The sequence below is a fragment of the Rhamphochromis sp. 'chilingali' genome (genome assembly GCF_963969265.1).
Source record: "Rhamphochromis sp. 'chilingali' genome assembly, chromosome: 1".
NCBI lineage: Eukaryota > Metazoa > Chordata > Actinopteri > Cichliformes > Cichlidae > Rhamphochromis > Rhamphochromis sp. 'chilingali'.
The window spans coordinates 31,935,452-31,948,992 of record NC_137929.1 but is presented as its reverse complement, the minus strand read 5'-3'; the positions used below and the strand labels follow the sequence as shown (position 1 = coordinate 31,948,992).

The 13,541-nt window shown below is 40.0% G+C and overlaps 2 protein-coding genes across 2 annotated transcripts; one reads left to right on the top strand and one right to left on the bottom strand.

The window, feature by feature from the left end:
* The first annotated feature begins 2,648 nt into the window (after window positions 1-2,648).
* Window positions 2,649-5,905, top strand: LOC308408925 (butyrophilin subfamily 3 member A1-like). The gene is made up of 9 exons (XM_080901406.1): window positions 2,649-2,702; window positions 2,985-3,139; window positions 3,225-3,323; window positions 3,613-3,744; window positions 3,904-4,026; window positions 4,157-4,285; window positions 4,961-5,039; window positions 5,204-5,230; window positions 5,331-5,905. The coding sequence occupies exons 1-9, from the start codon at window positions 2,666-2,668 to the stop codon at window positions 5,861-5,863; spliced, it is 1,314 nt and encodes a 437-aa protein (XP_080757532.1). The 5' UTR covers window positions 2,649-2,665; the 3' UTR covers window positions 5,864-5,905.
* A 2-nt stretch (window positions 5,906-5,907) lies between these two features.
* Window positions 5,908-12,810, bottom strand: LOC308409004 (natural killer cells antigen CD94-like; the record flags this gene model as incomplete). Its single annotated transcript, XM_080901519.1, has 6 exons — window positions 5,908-6,876; window positions 7,733-7,857; window positions 9,320-9,480; window positions 9,657-9,776; window positions 11,377-11,478; window positions 12,756-12,810. 6 exons carry the CDS (start codon window positions 12,808-12,810, stop codon window positions 6,759-6,761), a joined length of 681 nt encoding a protein of 226 aa, XP_080757645.1. The 3' UTR covers window positions 5,908-6,758.
* Window positions 12,811-13,541: the final 731 nt, after the last annotated feature.

Here is a 13,541-nt window from a genome sequence, read left to right as displayed (position 1 = left end):
TGTGCTGGTCAGCCACTCTCAGGGAAGGACCAGGTATTTTGAATTCCCCTGATTTGTACCCAGTCTTTCTTACTGCAGACTGCTGATGTTCAAACTCATTATAGGAGATTATGAAAGGTTGCTGTTTTTTGCTGTTGTTGTTTTAATGCAGAGATTCATTTTCAGTCAAGTATGCTTTTAAAGTCGGACTGAATCGCTGAATTTGGTTCTCTTACACCAACTGTGGAAACATTTGATCATATTTTTGGTTACACTGCTGCTGAAGGTTAGAAAATTCACGAATGTTCTCTTGCAGGATGATTTATTCAGGTTTAATCTCCGCCTGACTCGATTTTAAAAGGCAAACTGAAGTTTGTTCAAAAGGGGAAAAAACTCAGCGGCTAATAGTTTACACTAGATTGGTTTTATTGTATACAAACAGAAACAGCGTAAGGTTCGGCAGCTTGCATAATGACACTCTGACCTTGAGGTCACAGATAACCAGGCGGTGGAAGAAACCCACAACGATTTAGGCAAAAACTCCAGGAATAAGCTGATGATACATACAGGGAAGCATGTGTTTCTCTGACGTTTCTGCATGTAATGCTGAAGACATCCAGATGTGCATGCCTTGAGTCATTTCCAATGGAAGCTCCTATTTTTCGGCCTTTTTTGACACCATGCAATACCCTTCCAAATTGCACCCGCTCGGGACGTTATGAGTCCAGTCAATGGATGTTATTGACATAATCAGTAACTTCTTCGACTCATAATCTGCTGTTAAGCAAAAGGAAATAAAGACATAAAAACAAATCCCACATTATGTAAAATGTAGATGTAGAACTGTAGTGTGTGGTTTTTTGTCTTTTCAGTTCTAATAAGTATTTATTTAGCACCTTTCATCACAGAGTTACAAAGTGCTTCACATGAAGATTTACTTAAAAACAACAAAAATAATGAAATAAAAGTAATATAGTCATTCCTGAAAGATGGCTTTATACTAAGTCACTGAAGTCTTTTTAATAAGCGGGGCTGACGGTTATGTGGTGTCTTTTGCATGTTGACGTCTCTCAGAGCGCTGATGCCTACCTTACTGAACTTTTGGGAACTAATCTTAAAAGCAGTGTTCATGCCAGAAAACCAACTAATTTAAACAAACTCTACCAATTCAGTTAAATATGCAGCTAGAATAAAGTCAGAGGCTTGTTGATGACTACAAGAAGCATCTGGTTGAGGTGCAACTTGCTAAGGAACATATGACCAAATATTAGAGCCTGTGTGGATGAGAGAAAATCCTAAATAGATTGAAATATGTGCATTTGAAAGTCGTTAAAGATCTATGCTGGATGATCAGTCCAGCCCAGAAAAAGAACAGTGATGACCATGAAATTCATCCACATGATGAGTGTTATAGACAAGATGGGACCAGTTACTGTAAACAAAGTGGCGCGTCATATATCACATTTGTGTAATATGTGTCAAGGCAAAGATAAGAGTTGCTAGGATTCAGTTTCACTACAGTCAGACTGAGTCCAGTGATGCAGTAAGAAGTGAAATCACTTTTTTTTTTTTTTACTGTTTGGAGAATCTTTATCTTTTATGATTTTTTTGCAACAACTGAAGTTTATAAAGCACAGATACTGTAAATGACTCTTAACACTCCTGCTGCATATACAGTTTACCAACAGCCACACAGAGTATCTGTTTCCCTCCCAGTCATAACCTGAAATTTACTGCAGTCATAAAAAGAAAAAATCACGCCATTATACCCTCACGGCGCCCTCGGTTACGGAGCTGCCAGGAAACGTTTCGTGTCAGGGGATTCTGCATGCAGATTTCCTTGTCATAAAGTTCAAAGATCAAACCGAGAGAGACACAAAAGGATTAGACCAACAGCAGTGGCTGTCCAGTCTTCGCCACCAGCAGAGCTGCACCAGCGACAGGTACGACATAATAAGCTCATAGTTTGTGTATTAGTTTAGTGTGTCTCTTTATACCTGAGGTCTGTGGGAGATGGTTTAATTTCAAATATGAACCATTATTTTATTTTATGAATTCACATAAGGCAGGTTTGTGTTGTAATTTTGTGGTGTGTTGCTTTTTTTGTTTGTTTGCTTGTTTTTGTTCTTTTCTTTTTTTAATGCTGATTTTCTTTTTACAGCTGTGTTTTATATCTAGCTTTAACTTTTTTCTATATTTATTATTATTATTATTATTATTATTATCAGTTTAAAGTAATTGTATTATTTTGTATTTGATTACTTGTAATCCTGTATATGCATATACAGGATCACATATTTAACCTCCTAAGACCCGAACTCTTTCATGGCATTTTTAATTTCTCTTTGCTGTTTGGGCTGATTGGTATGGGACCTTATGAATGTAAAAACAAAGATTTTTTTTTACCTGATTTTTCTTTCTGAGAAAAATTTGATCCACATATGAGAACATTCGCTTTAAATTTCGATAGAACAGAGGCAGTATAATATCCTGACGTCAGGTCCTAGGAGGATATAGTTTTAAAACTTGCAAATATATCTGTGTGTGTGTGTGTGTGTGTGTGTGTGTGTGTGTGTGTGTGTGTGTGTGTGTGTGTGTGTGTGTGTGTGTGTGTGTGTGTTTAGTTCTATAATTTCATATTTTATCTTTTTCATGTGGCGTGTTTTTTCTCCACAGTGAGGAAGCCATGATGGAAATGAAAAGTATCCTAAAGCCCAAAAGAAGTACGTCTTTTTCTTCCTTTGTGTTTCATAGTGATACTTAGCACACTTTTCTTGCCCATCTGATAACTATCAACCTTTGCGTGATGCGATACTGTGCGGACTGATACAGTATCTAAAGTGTTTCCATTTATCAGAGCCATAAATCTATCACTATACTTTACACAGCCTCTGCTGGAAAGCTTTTATCTAAAGCTTGTATTTCCTGCTGCTTTTCTTAGTTTGGCAAAGCAGCATGACATTAACTGAGACTTAAAAGAGCTTTTTTTTTTTTTACCCCTGCAGAGGTGAGCATGCTGCTCTCTGGGGAGGACGGCAGCGCCACCCAGAGCAGTTCCATCGGGGCCGTACGCTGGAACCTGCCCACCCATAATGAAAGCAGCCAGCCTCACAGCTCGGTCCCCAGCAGGCCCACCAACAGCCTCAATAAACAGTCACAGGTAAACCACATGCTTCAAACAGCTTTTTCTCTTCAGTTGGTCAGTGTCTGTTTGGCCTATTTGTGACCACCTCTGTCTCCTGCAGCAACAAACTCGCCAAAACGGCCTGAAAGATCTCCGCAGCCTGCAGGAGTGCGTGCAGTTTATCCAGCAGTGGAAGGAACAGGTGGATCAAGTGTGCAAGGTAGAAACTGGCAGACTCTTAGTATAGCCAGATTTAAGAGTGCACAGACCAGATAAAGATCACAATAACAAAATATTTATTGTATGCAGGAACTCCATCACACAACAGCACTGACTGTATGGATGCTGATAGCGCAGCTATTCATTAACTCTTTATAGCTCACACCCTTCACCTTATAGCATATGTAGGATGGGCGTTACCTAAGATATACAATCCGATATAATCTTCCTGTATCTTTCTGTAGTTTCATGGTGTGACATACCACCTGACACAGTGTGATGTCTTTTAGCAGGAAGCTCTGGATCCAGGAGAAGGCACCACGAAGGACGCCCAGCGTTCACAGGGGCGCGCCGAACGCAGTCTCGAGGAGAGCAGGAAGCTAATCCTGCAGTGGGCCGATGAGCTCCGCGATGTTGACAGGGTCAGTATTTACAGACGCTGATGTGAGATCAGACGAGATCAGATTGACCCTTCAAATAAAACTGAATTGAATTAAATTGAAAATCCTATTTTGATATGCAAGGTGAAACGAAAACTGTTAAAATCTAACAATGTCGTGATTAATTCAATGTCCTTAAAGCTCCTGAAGGAGACTCCCTGGCTATCTGACAGTCACGAACACGAAACTAAAGACAAGGATGCCAGTGAGGTGGCACACATGAGGATCATGGAGTGGGCAAAGGAGCTGCAGGAGGCGAGCGAGGTGAGCAGGGGGTCACTAACCAGACAACTAACTTCAAATGTGTTTTACTTTTATGTCATTTATGTTTTGGTTGGTGTCACGCTTTTCAAAGTAAATGGAGGCAAATCTCAAGCGTTTGTTTGTGTTGCAGCGTTGTGGCGTTCAGAGCGATGAGCTGGGGAAGGTGCTGCGTGTGCTGACTCTGAAGAAGAACCGGCTGATCAGGCTGATGCCTCTGTTGGAGTTCATCACCTGGTCGCTGCTCAAGGAAGGAAGCACGGTGAGAAACCTCTGCATTTCTACTGAATCAGCCCTTGAAAACATCCTTAAAACAATTCATGCTAATGCAGAAACTCTGGCATAAATTTGAAAATGAGATGAGGATGATGGCAAGATGTAAGTTTGAAGTGAAAGATAAATATCTTAGAGGTTTGATAGCACACAAATAAACCAGTGTGCAATAAACCAGTTGTTCATTTCGAATGTCACGAAGGGCAGTCGTGGCCAGGTTGTGTAACAGCTTTATGCCATGTGTGATCCAAGTGAACTCTGCACCTTCATTGCCCGCATCTATCAATGAAAGATCTCAGTGATTCAGTTTAACGACCCTAATCGGGCTCTGCTCTGATAGCACGCGTGTCAATGTCCCCCGTGAACGACGGGGCAGTCTGCAGATTAACTGCAGCACGCCATCACATTTATAGATGATGGCGTACTGTTTTATCACAGCTCTGATTGACTCTGATTTCACCTGTCACTACTACTTGCAGTTTTTTGTGCAGAGCCGTGACCTTTGAGGCTGTAATTGAGTTTTATCTGGACCTAAATTTATGAGTACCTACTGAATTATGTATGCAGTGACTAAGCATGGCATAGGTTAGTCAGTCTTAAGGAAATAGAAAGCAAAGGAATATAAAGTTAGTATGAGTTTCATTTTTATGTTTTTCCTTATCAGAAAATCGTCCCACAGTTGTGGCTCCTGGCAAAGCAAAAGTCCTGGGAAGCAGGAATTCCTCGATACATCCCCAACTCAGGTGTGTATTTTAAAATTTGCACCAAAAAAAACCTTGGGATTTTTCTTTAGCTTTTATTATGAATAATGATTCCGATGCTCAGAACAATTTGTGGAGGGGACTATTTTAAGAGCCAAACTCATCTCTTCTGCAACTATAATAAAACTCTTCATCTGTGTTTTCAGTTTGGGGGTGGATCTGCAGCGCAGCAGGTAACAACGGCCTCAGCTTTATCTCCATCCCATAAATCAACCAACAAACACCAAAGAACATGTGGTTTAATTAGCAATTTGATTTCCTTTCTCCCAACAGCTGATGTGATTCTTGACCCCATGACCAACCACCCATGGCTGCTTCTCTCAGATGACCAGCGTAAAGTCCAGGAGTCCTCTGTAGTGTCAGAGCAGCCTCAAAACTCCCAGCGCTTCGACAAATGGCCCTGTGTGCTCGGCAGGGAGGGCTTCAGCAGCGGCCGCCATTACTGGGAGGTGAACATAGCCAATAACGGTTACTGGCGCGTGGGCGTGACCACCGCTGACTCTGAGCGGCACGGGAAGTTCACCATGATGCCAAAGAAGGGCTACTGGGTGCTGTGGCGCAGCACGCACAAATTCTACGCCTGCAGCAAGCCAGAAAAGGAGCTCCCCCTCAGCCTCGTGCCCAGGCGCATGGGGGTCTACTTGGACTACGAAGAAGGGCAGATCTCCTTCTACAACGCTGAAACCAAGTCCCACATCTACACCTTCACTGGAACCTTTAGAGAGAAACTGTACCCTCTGTTCGCCCCACTGGATGGACGCACACTCATGACGATCATCCCGCCAAACAACATCTCAGGGAAATGAGAGACAGAAAATCTCACTGGACTTTAATTTGACTCCACCTGTGAGGTCTAAGTCCATAATCGGTGATAATTCTGACCCTCTGTGCCTTTTTTTGGCTTTAAAAAAAAGTGTCTTTTCTTGGCAACCAGGGGGACAAAAATCACTCTAACTGAGATGTGTCAAAACAATTGCTTCTTGTATTTTTCCTAAGCGTACATAAGGTTAGGGTTGACTGTTGTCATAGCTACTCAGACCTCACACGGTTGTAAAGAAAAGAAAAACCCAGATTATGCATTAAAAGTATAAAAGTAGGTCATTATTGAAATTAAAAGTGCGTGTTCTCACTTTCAAAACAAAATAGTTAAAACTTAATTTTGCTAAGTTTATCTTAAATATTAACCTAAAAAAAAGAAAAAAAAAGAATTTAAAATATTTAAAACTTTAGCTCAACAACTGAGCTTTAAAAAAAGCTATAAGCTACAATGCTAATGATGTAAACAGCAGGAAGACTTTATTGATATTTTCAGTCATAGCGTGCTAAATATAGCAAATACATTTCAGGACAATTCCGATGTTGCAGCTACAAACAGCAACTGCAGAAATGGGTAAATAGATTTATTTTTAAAACCTGCAATTTAAAGAATAAGCTAACTCTGTCCAAAACTGAAGGCAACAACATGTTGCTTATTTTTTCGACATTTTGCCTCTTCGTACATGAATGCACTTTATAATGCACTTTCAGATGGCAATAAATGTTTTATATGGCTGACTTAACGTCTTGCATTCCTATCCCTTTTGGCTTCTTTTCCTAAGATTCATAGATTTTAGAGTTGTAAACAGCTTTTTGTTTACCTTTTGTATCGTGCCAAATTGACATTGGAAGTAAACTGTGTGTAAAATAAATTGTAATTGTGTGTCAGTACTCCTTCTTGCAAGCCCACGGTCCGTACTCTTCACAGTCAGCGGCGAACAGACTCGCGCCTCCCCTCAGGTCTGCGCAGTCCCTGTGATCAGAATCCCACTCCACCATCACCCTTTGAAACACACAGTGGGAGTGAAAACTCAGTGTTTAAAGCAGTACATGACAATAAACCTCATTAAAAAATATAAACTGTAAATATGTTACATAAATAAACATATGTACAGTCACATATGGTCACGTTACATACAGTCAAGTTGATGTCATTTTGTGTGTGTTTGCCTTTGGATATGTGTGTCATGTATACGTGTATATTGTTTGTTATAATATTGTAATAAAGATCAACTTAACCTTAAATGTTTCTGTTTGTTTTCATTTTTTGATTGTGTTCTGTTTGTATTTGCCTATACATTAGATAAAGAGATCACTTTTCATTTAATAAAAACGTTTTAGTGGCTAAAACAAGCAGCATCCTACTAATATTTATTATACTCTGAGAGACATTTCTGGAGTTATTGACACTGTACTGTACAGTTTTTTGTTTGTTTCTTTTTACAAAGATAAATGTGCACAGTGTACCTCAGGAACAGCCTTCTCATCAGTGCATTTACATTACCACGGTCATCGGGGGGCCGACAGCGCACAGTCCACTGACATTTTCTACTCCCGCCTCTAGAGGACTCTGCAGTCAGACAAAAAGCCTCCAGCAGCTTCTAACCCACAGGCAATCAGCCCCTGCTGCCTGTTACTCCCTCAGTGCAAATAACTACTGTTTTGCATTTGCAGTCGCTGCAGCAGGCAAAAGTGTTCTGCAACTCCAGTTTTTAATAGGAAGACTTATTATTTTATATATTATTCTTTTTTTATATATTTTACTCCTTGCACTTTTATTTCTAATTCTTCCAAAATGAGTTCCTTAATTATACCGTATTATTTTATTATTTTTATTTTGTTGTTGTGATATGACTTACTGCATGTAGTGCTGGACTGCCCTCCCATCGCCCCACAGCCACTGACCCTCCTGCTTGGCATCTGTCAGTCCCACCCACAGGAAAGGAACCTGGGAGAAGTTCCTCATCACTCCTTGGATGAAATCCTGTGGTGGAAGCAACATTTAGAGCAGGGATATCATCACCGACCACACACAGCCCACTGAAGTGAGCCAGAGCAGTGACACGCCCCTTTCTGTAAGGTAGAGAAGATTAATCCCTCAGTCAACTTCTTATGAAAAAAGTCTTTTTTTCAACAGCATGTCTGAGTTTTTCTACACAATAAAGAAATGTTTCTATGTTAAATGCAAGAAATGTGTCAGCACGACTGTTTAAGACTAAATTGTAAGTAATAAATGTGTAAATTGAAAGAAAAAATAAACTGTCCCAGACTGTCCTGTAATAATAAAAAGTGTATTTGCTTTTTTCTTTTCTTTCTTTCTTTTTTTTTAACTGCGCGGACTTGCTGTAAAACATAGAAATTTCTGTTGTAGATAGCACAACATTTTCAACTTTTTGTCATTTAAATGTTCACTTGTTACTTAATTAACTTTAGTGTAGTATGAATGACTTCTGGGGATTTTATTAGTAGAAAATGCTGTAAAAACTGTAAAAGAAATGTATAAAATGTATAATATCTATGCCTTTCTTGACATTTTCCAAAGCCATCCAATGGGCTTGAGTCTTTGGCGGGCTGATTCTGGCCACCAGGCAGTATGTTTGACGACCCTGATTAATTTTCTGCCAGAAATTTTACCATTTTATTTATGTTTGTTACTATGAATAAAACAAGTGCTGGTACAGAAAGCTGACATCCACCCAGGTTGGGCCATTATGCATTGGTTACTTAAGAAAGCCCACATTTCATCAGTGGTCCATAGCACAAGCTGGGGTGACTGAAAGTCGAGGTGGGCAGAAGCTGCGGGATACATCTGGGAATGTCTTGTGGGAGTCCTTAGCAAAGTTCCAACTTTTAGTTTAGCAATTTCTTTGTTTTGGGGTTTTTTTTGGGGGGGGGGGGGGTTTAAACTTCTTTTTATGCTAACTGAGACTCTAAAGGCCTCAGTTAGCGTGTTAAATGTAAATATTTATGACATACGATTAGAAAAAGATGGAACAAGCGTGGCTTGTTTGGAAAGGATTGCATCTGAACAAAGTGCACGTGGAGGAGGGGTAATGATTTGGGCTTGTTTCGCAGCCACGTGACCTGGGGTCCCTGGAGTCACTGGGTCAACCATGAACTCCCACCAAAGTATTCAAAAGTCAAATTTGAGGCCACTTGTGTGACAATAAAACTAAATTGAGTCATGCAACAGGACACAGGCACAGCAGCAAATCTACAACAGAACACTGAAAAAGGAAAGAATCAAGGTGTTGCAATGACCCGGTCATAGCCCAACCTGATTTTTAAGCTGTGTATAAAAAAGGCTTGCAAATCTCAACGAACTGAAGCGACGCTGTGAAGTAGAGTGGGCCGAACGTCCTCAGCAGCTTAAAGTGGTTCTGATACGTACAACTTCAGAACTGTAAGTGTGTGTGATTCACATGACTTGTGCATGATGCGTTTACCATCTCTGCAGAGTCTTCGATTACAACCAGGCTGCTGTTGTGCTGCCGGCAGAACTCGGCGCTCTCATTCCATTGCCGATTTTCCTGCAGTCCGACTGAGAAGAAGTAGCAACGTCCCATCCACCACAGCCACTTTTCAGGGCACAAACTGCACCTTGAGTCTCCACATAGGAGGAAGAAACACTGATTTAAGTGTCAGATAAAACCCTGTAAGAAATGGAGCCCCACAGCTTTCACTACTCTGTGTGTGAAGCATATCACAAATGTAACCAGAAACACGCAGCGAGTGCTGTGGCGGATCACCTGTGTTCACTGTGTTTGAGATCATGTAAATCACCTTGAGTGACAGTGTGAAGCATCAGGTTCACGTCACGCTGCTGTTTCTGGCACTGCTGCAGCTGCTCCAGCAGTTCCTGCCTTGATGTCTGACTTGCTTCTGGTGCTGCTGCCAATATGACTGACAAATATAAATATAAAGATAAGAGCTGAGCACTGAAGGTCCACTACAGGCAGCAACAAAAAAAAAAAAAAAACATCATGTCTTCCAGATGCTTCCAGAAACTAAAGCTAAAAAGCAGATTAGGATTACTTTTGCTTTTTTAAGCTACTTTAAATGCTGAGAAAGACAAATGCAACCATACTATAACCAATTTTCTTATAATAAATTAATATAACTGCATTTTTAATATTTCTTTTTCACATTTGGAGGAAATTTGAAGGGATGAACATGGAGGTGGAAACCACAGGTTTAGAGAGACAAACACAAACAGCAGAAAATAGTAGATTAAGTATGTTATATATTATGTTCTGCCAGGTTATACCCTCTGGGGGGGGTCTCAAGTACCCCAAAGTTCCATCGTAGGACCCCTAAAAATAACCATAGTAATCACAGTAATAATAATGTGTTTTAGTCTTATTTTCTGACGTTGTCTTCAAATTTTGTATTTTGCCGTCTTGTGTACTGGAGACTCTTTACCTGAGATATAGGAAAAACTGCAAATGCTTCTTACAATGAGGGGGGGGGGGGGGGGGGGGGGGGGGGGCACTGCTGTGCCTTATAAAGTGTCTACTTATGTATGTTTGATTATTTAGGCTAAATGTCTGGACATTATCAGCTAATTTTATATTTTAAAGCCATCAGCCTGCTGCCATAGCTGCCAGCCAAGGAGGTGGTTTACTTTATTATCTTAAGTGTTTTTATATATATTTTTTAAATAATGACAATATTAATTATTATTATTATATAATTATATTATTCTATTCATTTCTAGTTATATGCAATGTGTTTGCTTGTGGTTGTCAGAACGAAGAAGGAATACTTGCTGAAAAAATAAAAAAGTTAAATTAAATGCTTTTAGATATTTTTTATGGAAGCGATGTGTGCTTTATAGTAACACACTCAAAAAATGTTAGTACACACAGCGGCGTGTACTGATTTCCTCTTTTTTTCTATGTTTGTCACACTTAAAGGTTTCAGATCATCAAACACATTTAAATATTAGGCGAAGTTAACACACGTCAACAGTTTTTCACGCATGGACATGTAGGCCCGGACACTCCCCCTCCCTTAATCATAAACACCTTCATTTCGAAACTTTGTTGCATTTTGAGTTTACTTGTGTTATCTTTTTCTAATATTTGGTGATCTGAAGCATTATAGTGTGGCAAACATTTAAAAAAAAGAGGAAATCAGGGAGGGGGCGAACAGCTTTTCACACCACTTTGTTCGAAACAGAACGTGTTGATATGAATTGATATGAATTTTATACAGTTCTCCGGATCTATTTCTCCACTGGGGTACATGATGATGATTTGTGCTGAGTCTGCACAATAAAGGGAGGATTTGTATGAACTCTGTATGTATGAACTACTTTCAGTTTGCTTGTTGTCCAGGTACACGGAGCAGCAGGGTGATTCTCCAGCATCTTTAATGATCATTTCAAGGCGCTGTATGCACGACCTTATGAGCAAAGGTTTGATCCTGGAATCTCCCCAAGTGTTTACAGATGAAATACTTCATGCATGTATCATTTCTATGCACGCATATTTAGACTCACCAAATAAAATGAAGGACAATAGGAGTCCTGCGATCAGGGTTAATGCTGCTATAACAATAGCCACTCCAACTGTTAGATGACAAAACTGACAGGATCCTGCACCTGTAATGATAAAAGCTCAATGAACTGGTTCTTCTTTAGCCTACCTGAGCACTCAAAGCGCTTTATACAACTCACCTCATTCACCCATTCACACAGACACTTTTATCTATGCTCTTTCTATGTAAGTGCTTTCGATCCAACAGTGGATGAATTACAGACCAAATCGGGGTTAGTATATAAGGCCATTAGGCTGAAAATAAACATGTATTAAAAATACGCCTAAGAGATAATAAAAACCAAATCAACAATCTGATAAGGAACACACTGACCAGCACAACAACAACAAAAGACCTCAAAAACCACAGAAGATAGCTAAACAGCTTGTGATCTAAAGCATACCATATTATCTCTCAGACATGGTGGAGGTAGTAGTATGGTAGTATGGCTGTAGGACTGGCTCACTGGTGTTTATTGATGATGTGACTGCTGATAGAAGCAGCAGGGCTCTACTCTCTGCTCAGATTCAGCCAAACCTGATCAGACGGTGCCCCACACGGCAAATGGATCAAAGCATGTAGTGCAAAAGCAACCCAAGAACTTCTCAAGGCAAAAAATGTGACATTCTTCAATGAGCTATCTGTCACGATCAACAGAGCGTGCTTTACAGTGCCTTGTTACTAAAGACAAAACTAAATGCAGCTGCAGTAAAGGCCCGGTGGGCACCTCAAGGGAGGAAACACAGTGTTGCGTGGTGTTGATGGGCTTTAAACTTCAGGCAGTCAGTGACTGTAATAGATTTTTTCACCCAAATACTAAAAACAATCCATAATTGTAAAACTATGTTAGTCTGTCCAGTGAATTTGGAGCCACTCTAAATGAGGGACCGCGTATAAAAATGTCGGATCTTCTTAAAAATGAAAACAGTTTTTAAACCCCTTCAATTAAAGGTGAAAGTCTACACTTCAGGTACGTGTTGTTTGATTTAAAATCCCCAGAGGAAAAAACTAAAAAACCAGCTCTTTGTCCAAAATATTGTGAGCCCTTCAGCCGATGAACGCATTGGGAGCGTGGAGGCAAAAATACAGCAAGGAAAAAACTGAAATCCTGTTTCAATCACAAACAGGAGGTCATTTCACTTTCTAGACCACAGTAAGTGGTCCTGTTAGTTTTAAAGAACTTCAATCATGAAAGGATGCAACATAAATGTGCCTCTGATCACACCGAGGCCCATCTCCTTTGCAGAAACAAAGAAACAGATCATTTTTATTTTCAATATTAACTCATCAGACGTGTCCTGTTTTAAAGCCTTTCCTTTAATTGCTTTTTTAAAAACTAACCTGCAAGTGTTTCCCTCTTAGCTTCACCGTCTCCGTGTCCTTGTGAAGACTCCATTGCTGCTGCTCGACTGTGGTTTTGCTTAAGCAGTTTCAAAAGCTTTTTTGGCTCACGTTTTCTTCTCTCTGATGCTTCTTTTTTTCACATTTACATGCTTATTTTTAAAAAAAAAAATGTGATCACTCCACCCCTTCCTCATATTGCAGTTTGCTTTCTTACTCTGGAGTGTTAAAGTTATTACCGACACACTGCAGAGGAAGCTGTGCAGAGAATAACAGCTTATACGAGAGCGTAACTTAAGTGTTTTTTAACAGGGACCAGCTCACACCCTGGAAGTGTTATAGATGTTACATATGCAGGCGCAGAAGCACCGCAGACATTAAGCTTTGTGTTTGGTTTTATGCCATTACCTGACCTCATAAAACTGCAGTATGTTCGAGGGCATCAGGTCCTCACCGTTGACATATTTATTGTTCAAAAACTGAACAACGAGAGTTGTTTTTTGGAAAAAGGGGAAGTGTCTGCATGCATGTAGAATTAAGAGAACAAGTATACACAGACTGAGTTTTTTTTTTTCTTTTTTTACTGTTGATGTTGATAAAATCTTAACAGCTGGACAATCATCAGCAATTATGTGTAATATGATTTATGTTAGTCGACTTGGTATCGTGGAAGATGCTTTAAGGTGTGACGTCAACCTTACACAAATATCTGTGTTACAGTGACATGCAGTGACAGAATCCAGACCACATTTAGATTATAGTGTGTTTATTTAAAACATCCTCGGC